The sequence below is a fragment of the Falco naumanni genome, chromosome 1 (assembly GCF_017639655.2).
Source record: "Falco naumanni isolate bFalNau1 chromosome 1, bFalNau1.pat, whole genome shotgun sequence".
In the NCBI taxonomy this organism is placed as follows: Eukaryota; Metazoa; Chordata; class Aves; order Falconiformes; family Falconidae; genus Falco; species Falco naumanni.
In genome coordinates, this window is record NC_054054.1 from 99,523,505 (window position 1) to 99,540,361 (window position 16,857).

Sequence of the window (16,857 nt, forward strand, 5' to 3'; positions counted from 1 at the left end):
TTACTTCAAAGCAATAGTCCTGGGAACTTCTCAGCACCTTCATATCTCTGGGTCAGACCAAGCCCCAGCCCACAGTCAATGTCCCAGCTCAGGCAAGCAAGGGGCACCGGCAATGAAGTGTAAATTAAAAGAAGTTATAAAGAAAGTGATAGGTGATTTCTCATGTTTTCTGTGCCTGCTTAGTCCTGGCACCTGGCATCCAATTTTTGGGCAGAAAACCGATTTCCTTCATGGGTACCAAACAGCAACAATAAGACGCTGGCGGTCATTCCTTGGGCTCCTCTTCTCCACACCAGATGCCCGGTTTGCCAGCAGCGCTCCCAGCATGGACATTTCTACACAAAGGGCACAGGGAAGCCAGGAATGGCCCAGCACAAGGGTGCCCCGCACCCAGTGACACGGGAGCCAGCATGGTCTCCAAGCCCCAGGCAGCCCTCCCTGCGACGGCACTGAACGTTGTGTTGGGATTGATTTCTCTTATGGAAGCGTGTTCCATCACACAGCAACGGGATGTAAAAATAACCTCCCAGCTTGATGCAACCTCCAGCAGTCAAAGTAGGCAAAAATAGCAACCCTTCCAGGAACTCCTAACTGAAGGCACCCCAATCATCCCTGTTCCCTGCCCTCCTGCTCCAGCAGCCCCAGCCCTCCCACACGTTCCCGCCAGCCTTACTTCTTCTGCCTCTTCTCCAGCTCATGGCTGCGGCTCTGCTGACTCTCGGAGAGCACCCGCGCATCCTCCAGCTCGCAGGCCAGCCTCCTGCACCGCCGCCGCAGCTGCTGGGACACCTTCTTGGCTGCTTCACATGCTGCCTGCACCTCGCTGAGCTGCGGGCAGAGGCAGTGGTGAGGTGGCGGAGGGACCCTATGGCATATGCACCCCACAGCTGCCCCTCTCGTGTGGGGCTCAGCCCCCCTCCAGCACCAGGGGATGCTTCACCCGGACATCTTTCACCAAATAAGGACAAATTTAGGTGTCCTAACCCCTCACACTCCAGGCACCCTCCTGTGGGCCTGCAGCATCCCATCCCTCCTGCTGAGTAGCAAAGCTGCCCAGGGGCTGATGATTGATCCCATTTCTCTGCAAAAAGTAACTCCTGGACCAAATGAAATGGATCCCCCAAGGATTTATATTGTATTTGGGACAGAGAGACACGCAGTGTTCTCACCAGCCAGACAATGGAGTCATTAAGAAATGAGTTTAAATAAGCAAAATCTTGCATTAATGAAGCCTGTAATTCCCAACTATCTGGAAGCAAATGGGCTGTTTTGCTTTACCCAAGCTCCTAAGATTGGGCTGCTTTTATTATTTTTCAATGTACCATGGATAATATTCATTTCATAGAATCATAAAATCATGGAATGGTTTGGGTTGGAAGGGGCCTTAAAAGACCATGAAGTTCCAAACCCCCCTGCCACAGGTAGGGACACTCCAGGGCTGCTCCCAGCCCCGTCCAGCCTGGCCTTGAGCCCAGCCAGGGATGGGGCACCCACAGCTGCCCTGGGCAGCCTGTCCCAGCGCCTCACTACCCTTGCAGTAAATAATTTCTTCCTGATATCTCATCTAAATCTCCCCTCTTTCAGTTTAAAGCCATTTCCCCTTGGCCTATCGCTACATTTCTTTGTTGTATCCTCATGGGAAGTGACCTGAATCCCAGACACTGTGCAGGGAAGCACACTGGCTTTTCCCCTCCTCATGACAAAGCTTGGAAGCCTCCAGCTCTTCACATTAGCAGCTCTTTGCATGACAGATAGTGCAAGCACAACCCTGTCCAGTATCCAAAAGCCAGATCAGCCCCCAAGACCCACCACTGAGCACCTCCCCACCCCACAGCTTCCCACCCTGTGCTCATTTGTGCTCACACTTGACCAAGGTTGAATTTTGCCACGTTCTGGTGCACAAGTGACTTTTTAAGCTTGGAGGCAGCTTTTGGGTATTCATTCTCAAACCAGCAGAAACCAGCTGGTTTCTCCGGTCAGTGAGAGCATCAGCAGCAAGTGGCTGCATTTCTAAGCCTCAGCCCTGTAAAGCTTTGCCTGCCCTGGGAGAAGGGAGAGGATAACCAGCCCCACTCCACAGCGTGACCCTGGGTAGTCCCTGTCCCCCATCCCACGGCCAGGGCTGGCAGCGCTTGCCTTTTGCTCTAGCCCCGTCCGGGTGCCCAGCTCAGACTCCAGCCGCTCCTCCAGCTGCACCAGCCGCTTGCGCAGGAAAGCAATTTCCGTCTGCGCGCAGTCAAAACGCACTTGCCACTCGTCCTCTGTGAACAGAGAGAGAACTGGGGGCACTGGTGGGTGCTCAGGCCTGACCAGCCCGAGCAGCCATGCCGGGGTTGGGTGGGGAAACGCACAATGGCACCACAGCCCCTGTATGGCATGAACGCCAGCACTGAGCTCGTAGGGTGCAGCTCTGCTTTGTGCACCCAGGGCTGCCCCAGCTCACACAGCACATGTACCCCCGCCTTAGACAAAGCGTGCACGCTCACCTCATCCCATCCCATCTTGTCCTGTCCTATCCCACCCCACTTGTGTCTCAGCAGCCTCCTCATCACTCCAAAACATGTTTCAAACACACCCTGTGCTGCCAGGGGTGCCAGGCAGTGCCAGCAGCGCCCTTAAGCAGAATGCCTGCCTGCATCCCCAGCCCTGTGCAAGAGCTGGACAAGTAATGCAGAATGATGGGGTGCCAAAAACACTCTGACGTGACCAGGGGCTGGGGTAGCAGAACTGCTTCGGCAGGGGGAGAAAACCTCTGCCCATTGCAAGAGGCTTTGCTCTCCTGCTAGGGCAGCCTTGCTGGCCCTGCAGGTCAGGCTGGGTGCCCAGAGCATGCATTGCCCCCAGAGGGATGCCCCTACCTCCTCCAGAGCCACTTATCTTCATCTCATGCAACTGAACCAGCTGCTGGGCCTCTTCCAGCTGCTTTTCCACCGACTCCAGTTTCTTCTGCACTTGGTCATGTTTGCTCTAGGGAAACCCAGGGAAGGAAGGAAGCAGATCTACCTGGCTCCAGGGCACTTGGGTCCAGCAAGGCTGTGCCAAGAGGGTGGCATTCCCACTGGCACAGCCCGATGGCTCCGGGCTCTCCTACCTGCAGCTCCTGCAGCTCACGGGTGCCCCGCTGCCTCTCTGCCCGCTCCCCATCCAGCACCTGGCAGGCGATGTCACCCTTGTACCGCTCATCTGACAGCTCCATCGTCAGATCGATGATCTGGGGGGGGCAGCTGGGAGTCAGTCTGGGCATCACTGTGCATGCCAGCTTGGGGGGGACTGGCCATCCTGCATCGACACGAGTGTTCTGACTGATCTCATTTGGCAGCCACCTGTGCTTAGGCGACGTGTAAGTACACGCCATCACTGACCAGTGTCACCAGCGGGAACTTAGACTCCCACTGGCAGTGCCCAGCAATGAGCAGCCGCTGCTGTGCACCCCTCACACAGCTGCCTGTGGCAGGGCAGCTGCCCGCTGCCTGCACTGTGCTGCCTGCAGTGCGCTGCAGGCAGGGTTCATCAGATTTCTCCATTGTTGTAGTTGATTAACATTAACTTTCATTTAAAGCAACAAGCAGATGAATGAAGGCAGGAATTATTAATCCAGAGAATGAATTCCACTTTCCCCAGAGCAGAGGTGAACACAGTCCATCCCACTCAGCCAGTGAAGCAAGAGACTGCAGATGCAGCAGGGCCAGCAGGAACACACAGGCTTCCAATGCTCCTTTTCCTCCATCTGGCAGCATTTTAAGGCACTTCACATTTTGCAGGCACGTTACACAAACTCCTTAGGGAGTCCAGCAATTTTAACTCAGTAAAGGTTAAAAGGTAAACTCCATAGGTTTACTTTCCCTGGGGAATCAGCATTTTTCTAGGTCTGTCCTGAGGCATTAGCCTTGCTCAGCAATCCCAGCCTCGTGGGTGTGATTTCATTTTTAACAAGGAGCTTAAGCTAAGTCATCTTTAGCCACTTCCCATCAAGAAGGAGGTCCCTGGCCCTCGGGGCTGTTGGCACCAATAGCCAGGGCTGCAGCGTTGCACCCAGGCCACAGCTCAGCCACCTCTTGCAAGGGGTAGGTGCCGCAGCCTGGAGAGCTGGGTAGACCAGGGTATTTCTAGCAAATTTGGGAGCTGCTCCTCCTCCCGGTGCTTAACAAAACCCTAGCTGCAATTGCACAGGAGCCTGTGCCTCTGAGAGGTGAACCTGCACAGGCCCAGTGGCTAGCTGGGGATGCGTGTGCTCCCCAACATGCCTCCAAGTCCCTTCTGACACGCACAGCAGAGCAGCTGATCAGCTGTCCCAGGAGCTGCCACCCCTGAGCACCATGCATGACAGGGTCACGCTCAGAGCCTGGGGATGTGCAGGACACCTCTCTGGCGAGCCATCCCCTGGGTATCAGCAGTCATGCAATTAAACTAAGTCACTTCTGGTGTCTGCAGAGGTCAGCGAGCCTGCAGTCCTGCACGCATAATGAGAACATGATACATCTGTGTGTATTTTCCCTTTCTAATTATACCCTTCTGTCAGCAGAGGGGATGACATTCGCATTGCCGCTTTGCAGTCTTGTAAGCCGTGCCGGTGGCAGCGTGAGGTGATATCTGTCCTTGCTGGAGGGGACATGAGCTTTGCCCTGTGGGAGTGGGAATGGCCCATTCCCAAGGCGTCCAGGCTGCTTTCCAGGTGCAGACCTTGGGGGGACCTGTTGCTCTGGCACACAGGATCCCACCCAGCACGGAGCCTGCAGTGATGCTGGTTCTCAGTGCTACAGGTGGGCACCGCAGCCTGTCTGGGTCCTGCATAGAGAACCGCCTCTGCTGTGGTCACTCTGCCCTGCCCAACGCTCTGCTGATCATAGCTCCTCCTGCTGAAATGTAATTGGTGGCCAGATATATATCCCCAATGGCTTAATTTCTAACTCAACCAAGTGAGGCTGCAGCAGAGGCTTTTTGGGGGGCTCTACCTTGCTCTCCAGCTTCTCTGCAGTCTGCCTGAGCTCGCTGCATGCCTGCTCGGATTTTTCCAACTTCCTTCTCAGCGCCGCCAGCTCCTCCTAGGGAAGATTGCAAAAAAACCACATATGGAAAGCTCCAGCATCCTCAGTTTATTTACAAAAATCTTGTTTTCTGTTAAAAATAAGTGGGAGAGACATAACTGCCTTATTAATAAAATTTACCAGGCAACTTTGAAGGCTGCTCACTGCAAATTGCCAGGACTACAGCTCCTGACATGAATTTCGTTGGAGGGAATGTCAGCTTTGGTGTGCTCACAGAGCACATTTTATGAGAAAGAAGCAAACCTCAAAAGCCTGGGATGAACAGCCAAACGTCTGAATTTTGCTCATGGAGCATTCCTGGGGCCCTGGCAGGCTATCACAGAGTGGTTGCAAAGGCACATTGTTTTCTGTGATTCTTTTTCAGGCAGCTTGACTGTAACGGCAGAAAGAGCTGCTCAGTGCAGTCTTGCGCTGCTTTGATGTCCAACAATGAGCAGAAGCAGAACATGCAGAGTCGTGATAAAAACAGAGGTTAACGGGTGATGGGGTCTGATAGATCCCAGGTGGGTTTGGAGAGAGAAACAGAAGCTTGTGCAGCTTTTATTTCATCTGATCCAGCCTGAAAACATCTTGTTAAAACCTCACTAAGGCAAGAGGAGGAGCAGGATGCCAGGGAAGACGGACTAAGAATTTAGCACAGGTCTCAGATGGTGCAAAGGGGCAGAGGGTGCCCCTTCCCAGGTCAGCAAATGACCATTTATGTCTCACATCACCAGTGGCAGTGCAGATGGAAGCCAGTACAGCTCTGGTAACAGTATGGAGCAGAGTGTCCTGTGTCAAGGATGTGTTTGGCTACCCATCATCTATTACCCCACAGACCGATGTGGGGTACCCACCCCAAGGGGCTCAGCTCAGCGGACCCAGCCCCAGCGAGCTCACGGGGAGCATGGGGAGGGCAGCAGGGCAGCCATGGTCCTGGGATGGGGCTTCAGCTGCAGGGACATGCTGCCTTTGTTATAGTCTCTTTAAGGAAGAAGGAGAGTTATTTCTCCACTCCACAGCCCTGCAAAACACATTACTCGGAGCAAAAACCACAGTGCTAAGAACAGATGATGACTTCTGGATGGTCAGAATAACATCTCTGCCCTGGCAAAAGTGACTTCCAATTTGACCAACCCACCAGGCAGAGCCCCTAAAGCATCCCTTCCCATCCCATCCCCTCCCGTCCTGTCCCATCCTGTCCCATCCCATCCCGTTGCTTGGTGCATACTTCTTTTGCACGAAGTTGTTCCTCCGCAAGGTTAATGCTGAGCAAGGGACGCACACGGCTCAGCAGCTGCCACCAAGGCCAGTGCCTGACCACCTGGAAGACCACCAGGTTCTTCTGGATGCAGCGGATGGCGAGGCGCTGGATCTGCAGGGAGACACAACTGTTAGTGCCCCTCACCCAGCCATGACGAAGCCCACCAGGAAGGACCAGGCTGGGGTGCCGGGCTGGAGAGGGATGAGGTGGTGGAGGAGCGCTGCACCACAGGGGATGGCATCTCATGGCTGCCCAAGGGGCAGGGCAAGGGGGGGTACCCTTTAAAGAAGCAGCCTTCTCTGCTCAGAAGTGCTGCAATTTGGATGCTCTGTGCTGTATTACAGCAGCGCTGACCCTCTGCAGCAGCCTGAGCCCCTGCTGAAGCGGGCACAGGGTATCCACACCCCACAGGATGGATACCTTCAACCTCTTGAACTTCTGACGGCTGAGGAAGCCCTTGCAAGCAGCCTGGAGCAGGATCACCTTCTGGGCGATCAGCTTGTCACGTTGCTTCTCCAGCCTGGAGATGACCCCCGGTTTCAGGAAAACCTGACAGCAAGCAAGAGAGGTTACACATCCCGAGGACAGGGTCTGAAGCCTGCCCGCAGCCAGCAGGATGTATTTCTGCCTAACACCTGGCAGCCTCCCCTGAGACCTGCAGGAGACCAAAGGTCCTTGGACCAGCTGAGACCACCAAGCGTGACCCCTGCATCAGCCCGAGATGCCAGGCTGGAAGGGGGCTTCAGCAAATGTGGCCAAATGCACAGTGTGCCAGTCTGCCCCATGTCATGAAGGTACCCAAGGCAGCCTGGCACCAGCCAGCCTGGGGACACTCACGGGACAGCAAGAGGGAGCTGTGTCCGTCCCATCCACAAGCCCAGCAGCAGGATGGCTGCACATCCCAGAGAGCATCTTCCACCCACCCTTACATCTCCTGTCCCTGGGCATCACCAAAACAGGGTGTACAGGGCTGCCCAGGTGGCATTGACTCCCCGGGGACGAGGGTGCTGAGTGCCCTTTGGGATCCAGCCCTCACACCTCATGCGTGCTGGCATTTGCTCTCTGCCCCTGACTCCTCTCACTCCTCTCTTTCGACATAGGCATCAGCTGTTAAAAGATGCAAGTCCTTAAAACCCTTCCCTTGGGCCACTGCCCATTTCCCACCCACTGCGAGGGCTACGGCGTTCCTGACAGCGTACATACAGATAACAACAAAGATGCCAGTTTACAATAGGAAAAAACCCCACAACTACATAATTTTCTTTAACTGAACTTGTCAGAAAGACCTCATAAATTATATAGACTTGCTGATGCCATCGAATTTACCTCGGTATCGACCTGTCAGAGTGTAAGATATCTCTTGTTCATTGCCTGATGAAGTTCTTGGGATATGGGACCAATCGCTCCAGATTATTGTACACCATTTGCATAATACAGCTTTAATAAAAACTGAATTACGCTTGTGAAGCCGGTGGCACACTTAAAGAGCTGCATTTTAAAGATGCCAAATTGAATCAAAGAACAATTCCAAGGAAACTCACTTTCTTGAGATAATGCTATGATTGCTCCACCACCTATTTGATTGTCTCATTAATGCCGGTATTAACTTCACAAACTAGGGAGTTTTAGAAGCTAGTACAAAATCAATGCTCAAAGCAATGGCAAAACTAACTCCTCTATAACAAGATGTGGCTAGAGCTGCTATCATGCTATTGATTAAGTACAAGGGTTTCATAGAAGAGATAATTGCAAACTGCACTCTGCAGGATAAAAGAAAGTTATTTTGTTCCACAGAACCATTTCACAAATTCTTTCTTTATAGACTCTGAGAGCTGAAGGCAAGCACACATGCAAAATTAAATTTTCTTTGAGATTATCACATTTAAGTTCAAATGTTGTTGCTGTGACAATTCTTGCATCTGCAGCTGCCCAGCCTAGCAGTGTTACCCTAGCCCACCAAAACCATGAGCTGCTCAAGCTCCATTTATTCTCATGAGACATCAAAGGTAATCAGGAACTTAGATGCCACAAGGGGCCAGATTTTGATAATTAGGTACACAGTTTACCCAGGCTAGTGCTTTCAAATGTGCATTAGGAGCCTTCTGCTTTGATTTTCAGCGAGGCTTGGCTTCCCAGCCCACCTGGGAACCTCAGGGAGCAGCAGAGGAGGGGCTCTCTCTCCAGTTTGGGGAGCTTTGGGCAGCTGGCAGTGCCCAGTGCGGGGCTGGCTGTACCCTTAGGCACCGAAAGCAATGGGGAAGAAGATACCAAAGTGGTCATACCTGACTGCGTCCTATGGCAATGCTCTTCTTCTCCAGATCCAGCACCTGGAAGAGCTCCTCTATAGCCTGCAGAGAAGCAGCACATCATGCAATTGCTCACAAAGCATTTACACCCTGGTATGAACCTGCTGAAATGAGGTACAGGGACCCCTAGTCCTTACAGACACCCAGTAAAGGGTGCATCCCGGTGAGCTTTCATTTCTGCCTCCCCATGGAAAGGTACACCTACCCAGCCCGAGAGCAGCCTCCAGAGCAGCTGCCCCAGCCTCACCTCCCGGTGCGAGAAGGGCTTTCTGCCCTGGAGGCTTTTGGCAAGATGGGGAGAAGAGATCTGCTCCTGCGTGCAAGATTTTCCCCCTTTTGCTGCCACCCTTGGTCTGGAAGGACCCCGATGCATAGGGCAGGTATGGAAGAAAGTTACTCAGGGGAAGGTAAGAGCCTGTCCTGGCACTGTCCAGCCAGGGTCCCCAGCTGTGCTGTGCAGCTGTGAGCCCTCAGTGCTCCCCTCCTGCCCAGCTTGGCAGCAGCTCAGCCTGTAGAGCCAAAAGCAGGGGGAAAGCACCGAGTTCCCCCACAAGCTTGCCAGTGCAGAGCTGAGCCCTCACGGGGAGGCAACCAGGAGATTAGTCCTGAGCTGTAGGAGAAGCCTGGACTCAATTACTCTGAGCTTTGGACCAACATGCGAACGTAACAGCCAGTAACATCATACATTTCCCCGGCGCAGCAAACATCATCTGGAGTGATTTGAAAGCCCCAGGGCTACAGAAATTGCAACAAAAATCCTCCACTAATACTTCACAGCATACAACATGAGGCTTTGGCGGCCTCATGCATCTCCTCTATGAAGGACAAACCCGTGCACAAAATATTTCATCACAGCCCTGGGAGCACCTTGCTGCAGCAGAACTGCACCCCTAGCCCTCACCTGCAGCTGTGCATGCACCAGGGCGAGGTGGGGATGGAGCATGTCAGTGCACGGGGGTATGGACCACCACGGTGCATGAACCCATGTGCCAGAGGTGAGGAAGCACCAGCACCGCGGCTGTGCCCCGCTCCTGCGATACTGCTGGGACTGAGGCCAGGCACAGGGCTGTGCAGAACAATCCCATCCCATCCACAACGGTGGGGCTGGTGCAAGCACAGGGTCAGTTATCGCTGCACAGTCACCCTCGCTACAGACAAGCATCTTTTGTTCCAGCAGCCGAGTTACTGCAGCTTACTGGGAAGAAGTCTCCAGCTAACAAAACCGTGTGGCAACAAGCTCCGGGAGGATGGGATTTTTCAAATCCCCTGCTTACACGCTGCCAACAGGGCACCCTCTGCCTCCTTACAGCATTTAATAACAATATTGACCTTTTCCAACTGTCAAACTTGTCTTATTAAATCCCAAGGTCTTAACTGAATTTGCACACACTGGCTGGCAGTTTGCACAACAGAGCACATGCCCATGTTTAATTCATCTCCTCTCAGCTCTTCTCAGTGCTTCTTGCCTCACTCATAGCCTGTTCCAGGGGCAGAGGAGGTTGTCCCTGGGTTTTGCTACATATTTATTATGAAACCAATAAAACTGGCAGATCTCCACCTTCATTCCCGAGCTCCTTTGACTTTCAGGCTTTGTGGGATGAGGCTAAGAGCCACCCTGGGCTGCTGCTTTACAGGTGCCTGAAGGCAGATGATGCCCAGTCCCCAGGAAGCCCTATGGTCGCTGCTCTGTTGGGTCCCAGGGAATGCTGCCTGGTTGGTCTTCAGCCAGCTGGGTTTTGGGGAGCCATGGAGAGGGATGGGGTGCCACCATGTTTGGCCATAGCAACACACAGATCCTGCCCCCTGCACATGCCTCCAGTCCCACAGTTTGTGCCCTGTCCTAACAAGACCTACCAGGCACATAGCCAGAGCACCAGATGATCAAGACACAGCCCTCAGCAAGCAGGCTTTTCAAAGCTGCCTCCTCTTGAGTATTAAAAAGAAGCAGTAACAGGCTTCATTTCCAGGCTGATTTCTCCAAGTCCTCTCCACGGTGCAATAACGTTGGCAAATGCAGCCCACACCAGGCATGTTTACTGCCTTTGTAAAAACAGTCCTCAGGGGGAGAAACTGGGATGAAGAGCTGAGCTTGGCTGCTCTGCCAAGTTGCTGGAGGACCCACGTCCCTCCGTGCTCAGGCATGCATGGGCAGGGTGAAGAGAAGCAGGATGCAAAGCCACCCCCTGCAACCCAGTGCTGCATGAGGCTGCACCCACGCAGGACACAGAGCCGCTGCCAGATCACTCCTGATCATTGCTAGAGATCTCTGACCACGCAGAGCCTGACCCTAGGGGCTGACCCCGCAGGCTTCCAAAACCAGTCGCTGTTTCTCGGCAGCACTGTGAACGCTGGTGTGCTACTCTGAGCCCTGCTGAATGGGGTTGTTCTCCTTCATCCCTAGTGCCTGGGCACAGCCTTGTGTTTAAGAACCCCCAGGCCTGCACTGAGAGCCCTGCTACCAAAGCTCCTCAACAGCTGTCCAGATGTGTGTTCCCACCTGTGGTGGGTCCTGTGGCAACAGAGCAAAGGAGCATCACCCACAGCTGTGACGCCAGAGCTCGGCAGCCCACAGACCTGTGGGTACTGAGCCTACAGCAGCCAAAGGAATAATATCAGCAACACCAAATGCCTGAGTGAGGCCCAGGGCAGGGGAATGCTGGTGTGATCCAGCCCGTTTGGAGGGAGCACAGCTGGGCTCATGCAGGGTACGGGCAATGTCAGCGCAGGGGCTGCCTGCAGGGACCTCCAGGAATTGCTCCTTGTTGCAAAGAAAGCCCTGACCACATTAGGGAGGGCTGGAAGAGCCCTGGCACTGGCAAAGGCCCATGTAGGGCTCTCAGCCCACGTTCCCCAGCCCAGCCCAGCACACACCTTGCTCTCATCCGGCACCTCGTAGGCAGAGGTGTGCTTCTTCATGACCTCCGGAGCCAGGACCTGGAAGCGCCTGCGGAACTGGGTCAGAAGCAGGCGATCCGCATACCCTGGGGGCAAATAGACATGGCTGGGGACCACACCAGCCCAGGGGCATGCGGCTTGCACCAAAGTATTGGGGAGGGAACCAGCTGTGGGGGGCTGCTGCGAAGGGTGGCACCTCCTGTGCACAGCTAAAGGCATAGCAGGTGGTGGGTATGGGGGTGATCTGCACTTAGTGGAGAGAAACCGATGCAGTGAGGGCAGGGCAGAGGGAGTAGAGAAGCAGCGGGGATGCGCTTGAGATGGTGAGATGCCATCCCAGCACCTCGTGTCATGCAGAAGATGCCCCACAGCCTCCTGCATGGATCCCTCTCCCCCTGGCATGGACTGTGACCATGGTCGGTGCAGGTCCCGCCTGACACATGGATGTTCCAGGGGAGCTCCCACTGGAGCTGCAGCTGCCATGCCCAGGCTGTGCCGCCCAGTAGCACTGCAGGCTGCAGGCAGGAGAGGGGCTGGGAACCCCTGCAAGAAACAGCAGTAAAACTTGGGGGTTTTGATGTAGGGCTGACAAGAGGAGAATGATGAGCAAAGCGTGGAAGCGCTGAGCCACCAGCAGGGCAGCACTGGTAGACAGGACTGGCACCGCACACGGCAGTGGCAAAGGGCCGGGCGTACCGATGCGGTGGAGGCGCAGGGCATCCATGAGCTGCGTCCCCTCCAGCTGGGTTCGCAGGGCTGCCACATCCAGCTGCAGGGTTGCATCGGGCGGCGCGGGGAGCCGAGGGACTGGCCCCTCTGCCCCCACTCCTGGGAGGAGGCAGTGGACAAAGTGCAGCTGGGACCGTCGGAGAAGGTTGATGAGCGCGTCCTGCCAGGCAAACAGAGGTCAGTGTGGACAGAGGGGGACAACGGGGCAGCACGTGACAGTAGTGGGAAATGCTCCCCATGCACCCGCTGCAGGATGTCTGGGCAGGTAAAGGGGTCATCCTCAGAGCCCTCAAAGCCCTCAGTGCTCTAAAGCATGTTAGGAACAACCGCTTCAGTCAGAGAGGTGACCCCAAGATGCAGGTCACAGATGCTGAGCAGGACCCTTCCTCCTAATGTCCCGTGGTTTCAGTTGATGGGCTACAAAAAGTTACCAGGGTCGAGGATTGCCGGACAGGTGTTTGCCAGGACAGCCAGGACCACAAAGTGGACTGGCCAGGGAGTCAGCTGAGCCTCATCTCCTCAAGTGAGTTTAGCCACCTAATTATGGCTGAGATAGCAGAAGCTTGGAATGTCCCCAGCACGAAGGGCCAGTCTACTTGTCTGAGTGCTTAAGAGGATTAAGTAGCAGCACAGCAAGGTGTGTGTGTAATCTGCTTAATGATTTGTTTGCCTGGGATGCTTTCCCTGAGTGACAGCAGTGCTGGGGAGGCTCGCGGCCACTCGCAGCCAGAGCAGAATCCTGGACTAAAAGCCCTGCAGGGACACAGAGCCACAACGGTGGCCACCAGCCCCATGGTGCACAGGGTGCCTGCCAGGGGGTGTGGGGCTCCCCACTAAGGAGGAGTGTGTGAATGGCAGGGTCTCGGTGTGAGATCAGGATATGCAGTGCTGCAAACACCCCAACCCACAGCCATGAGGGGTCCGGTGCCCACACTCACCGCCTGCAGTTTGAGCTGAGCACACACCGACCTCCGCTTCACAGCTGCGATGCTGCTTGCAAAGGTCTTCCTCACGCAGCTGTTGCGGTGCAGGGCCGCCTGGGAGCATCCTTCCAGCCCTGCCACAGCATGGCAGGCCAGTGGTGCCCATGAGCGCAGCAACACCAGCTCCTTCACGGCATCTCTGTCAGGGCGAGCAACAAGATGGGGTGGTGGGGCCATGGTGGTGCCAGGGAACCTCTGCTTCCCAGCCCCTTCAATGGGGATACAACACCCAGCAGCCCAAATTCAACATTGGTGCTGCTGCAGGGCACCCGGCCATGGAGTAAAGCAGTGTGCTGGGACACCCTCCACCTCTCCGTTCCTCCCTGGTTTGGGCACTGTTGTTAAAACTTCCCTGAATTGAAGCCCGAAACAAAATGAGCTGGGGAGTGTTTAAGCAGAAGGCTAAAATCATCCCGTGTGCACAGACAGCTCGATTACATTTCAATTCCAATTTAGTTTACAAGGTGCCTCGAAGCAGCGGGGGAAACCTGTGCGGTTGCTGCACAGTGAGCTGCCCTCGGCTGGCAATGCCTCGCGGCACCAACCCGTGCCAGACGCCTAACCCTGCAGCACTGCAGAGCCGAGGACATCGTGGGGTCCCCTTGGTGGCCCCCATCCTACCCCCTGGCCACACCCACAGGAGGGGACCCCCACAGATCTGCTGACTTGCAGAAACCAGGCAGCTTTGATGGAGAGCAGCTCACCACGGCATTATTCACCAGCTCACTCTGTGGCGTCTACTGTGATCACAACGTGTACATCTGGCTGTCAGTCAGCCCCGGGGTTTGATGGCTGTAAGTCAAATCACTTGACATCTGCTCTCCCCACCTTAACTAAACTCTCAGGATTCCCACAAAGCTGAGTTGAAAGGTGTGGGGTTTTTTCCTGGCTTTCTTGTAGTTTTTCCCCTGGGTGATGCTGGACTCCAGCAATGCAATGCCAGTGTTGGCAAGTGCCTCCGGCAACCCCACAGATGGGATCCACTTGAGATCCCATCCCCTTCCTGCCCACCCAAGGGCAGATTAGCTCTGTCCCCCAGGCTGTGCATTGGGTAGGAGGTGGGGGGACGCTCAGGGACACCTTACAGCCAGCACCAAGATCACTGCCCACTCTGGCTGCCTGCAGCTCCTCTGACCTCAGCCAGACTGTGGGTCCTCTCCTCTCTGTTGGGATGCCCCACGCAACCCTCTGCCTTCCATACCCCAAACGGCCTCCTGGAGCTGGGGCAGGTTTGCAGTCTCCAGCCCCAGCCTCCCCAACCCATTCCCATGGCTGTGGGGATGGCTGCTGGCGCCGTGACACCTCCCCTGTACTTACACCTTGGACTGCTGCAGCACCTGGATGGCGTTTTGTGCTGAGAGGTTGAACTTGGCTTTGTTGACCCAGCCCGTGAAGTCGTAGCGCACAGGGTCCGTGCCCAGCTGGTGGGAGATCTCAAAGTGCAGCACCTGCTCGCACTTACGCATGTAGCCATCCCCTGCAATAGCAACAGCACCCCAGAATCGCCCAAGAGGAAAAGCCCAGCAAGCAGTTTAGTTTGATATGTAATTTCTTAAATTTCGAAAACTAGATGGTGATGCCAAAGGATGGGCAGCCGAGCGGACCCAAACTTACCCTCCTGGTCAGGTCTCTTCGTGGCGAAGTAGGAGCACAGGCGGTCGAAGGCAGTGCCATCCCCAGAGTCTGGGATCAGCACCTCCTCATCCAGGATCCACAGCAGCCCCCTGCGATCGGCCCCCGGGCTGCCAGGCAGCGCCTGCGGCTGCCGGAGGAAGATGGCTCTGGGTGACAGGGAAGGGGCAGGAGGGCTGCCAGCAGCTGGATCCAGCCACAGCCATGCCAGCCTGCTCCCACCTCACCCCCATCCTGCCCTCCAGTGCCACTGCCCAGCTGTGTCCACTGCCCCAGACCAGGCTCCTGGCCTGGTCCAGCTCTGGACATCACCCCTGAGACCTCTGCAGTCACGCAGTGTCCCAGAGGGACCAGTCATCCCAGCTCTGCAGCCAGGCTGGGAGGGGTGCCCAGGGTGCAGGGCTTGACCAAGAGCAGGGCTTATATTTTAGAAAGCCAAAAAGGTCTTAGTTAATGCTGTGCACCCTCCACCATTGCAACACCCCGGGCTGCTCTGTGCAAAACACACCACAAGGTCCCACTCTGTCTCTTAAAGCATCACTCCTCTGAGCAGCAGGATGCTTCAAGCACAGCCAGAGCAACCAGCATCCCCCACGGCCACGGGGACAGGTTACCTGTGAGGAGCTCAGGTCGATGATGGACAGCGTGGCCAGTGGAGAGTGCTCTGGAAGATCAAAAGACACCTCAACATTTTCCTGGAAAACATTATTTAAAATCTTGTTTCAGTCATGGTCTGGCATCTGAAAGCCAAGAGGAGATAGGTTTGCATGGAGCTGGGGGAAGAGGTGCACGCCCTGCTCCTGCTCGGCTTTGCAGAGATCCGGCCCCGGGGGAGTGGAGCAGCCACTGGAGACACCTTCACCACACGGGGGGCATGGCAGCATCTGCCCCGTGGGCAGGGTTGTCAGGGCCACCGTGCCCCCCGGGCGTCTGCAGCGCTTTGTGGATGCCAGACAAGCTGCATAAATCACGGATATGATAACAACTGAAGACTTCAGAAAGCGCCAAGAAAACAATAAATTATTTAATTTGCAGCTTGCAAGGCTTCAGGCTGCAGGGCTCACCCACCACCCCCAGCTCCAGCACCCGCTCCCGATCCACCAGCACTGTGCCCTGGAGCAGGGGGAGCCCCCCACGATGGGCACAGTAAGCAAGGCTTGCTCTTGCTCACGTATGAACCGGGGATGTTCAGCAGAAGTTGTAGCTTTAGTGTCTCTCCATGGTAACACACGGTGAGATTCTGTTCAGGACTCAGGCCTGCAGCCTGAGCATGCAGGTGGGGCTGAGAGCAGCAGCAGGGCCCAAGTTTCTTCCTACCAAGGGCACATGCCACTACCACCCTCATGTGGGACCCAACTCTGGGAGAAAATGTGTCACTGGGGCTCAGGCTCACAGCTGCAGTCCAGAGGCTCACAGAGACATGTCCTGCACCAGGGCAGCCGTCTTCAGACAGCAACAAAGCCGAGGCAAGACGAGCCTGCTGAGCCCTCCGTCATTTCAAGCTTGACAACACATTCATCACTAGTGAAGAGCAAGCATGTATATACTTAGTTGGCGCAAGTGATGTGTGAATATTAAGCTATGGGAATTCAAGTACTTTCCCAGGGTTAGAGGTATTAATGTAACTTCTGCAAGCCTAACAAGTTCATCTCTCCTTGTAGAGTTTTCAGCAGCTCATTTCTGCAATAATTTATCATTTCCCCTTCTACTCTCAATTATTCATCTCCTGAGGAAAAACTCAACTGCACCAACAGAAGGACACGAAGCCTCCTGAGCTGGAACAAGTATGTCCAAAGAGATACCAAGGCAGCCTGGCATCTCTGGCATGTCAGAAATACCCAAGAGGATCTGTGACTGGGGTGGCAAGGCAGAAGAGAGACCCAGCTCAAAGCCACCACTCTATACAGACCCCTCATTTCTACAACATCCCTCCTGATGAAGCTACTGAGTGTGTTATTTGGTTACCCGACGGCAGGGCACAGGGACCCGTTGGGTCAAAGACAGCCCCGTCCCCAGGTGCTTGG

The 16,857-nt window shown here is 55.0% G+C and overlaps 1 protein-coding gene across 1 annotated transcript in view; it reads right to left on the bottom strand.

The window, feature by feature from the left end:
• MYO18B (myosin XVIIIB) overlaps nt 1-16,857 on the bottom strand; it is a 76,495-nt gene that overhangs the window by 37,602 nt on the left and 22,036 nt on the right. Inside the window, exons 15-28 of the mRNA XM_040611869.1 lie at nt 15,448-15,528; nt 14,816-14,963; nt 14,519-14,678; nt 13,157-13,340; nt 12,186-12,378; nt 11,466-11,575; nt 8,571-8,636; nt 6,709-6,837; nt 6,256-6,399; nt 4,953-5,042; nt 3,092-3,211; nt 2,859-2,967; nt 2,137-2,261; nt 674-828 (exon numbers count right to left, since the gene is read on the bottom strand). Of these exons, the coding sequence (XP_040467803.1) occupies nt 674-828; nt 2,137-2,261; nt 2,859-2,967; nt 3,092-3,211; nt 4,953-5,042; nt 6,256-6,399; nt 6,709-6,837; nt 8,571-8,636; nt 11,466-11,575; nt 12,186-12,378; nt 13,157-13,340; nt 14,519-14,678; nt 14,816-14,963; nt 15,448-15,528 (1,814 nt within the window). The remainder of the gene's footprint in view (nt 1-673; nt 829-2,136; nt 2,262-2,858; nt 2,968-3,091; nt 3,212-4,952; nt 5,043-6,255; nt 6,400-6,708; nt 6,838-8,570; nt 8,637-11,465; nt 11,576-12,185; nt 12,379-13,156; nt 13,341-14,518; nt 14,679-14,815; nt 14,964-15,447; nt 15,529-16,857) is intronic.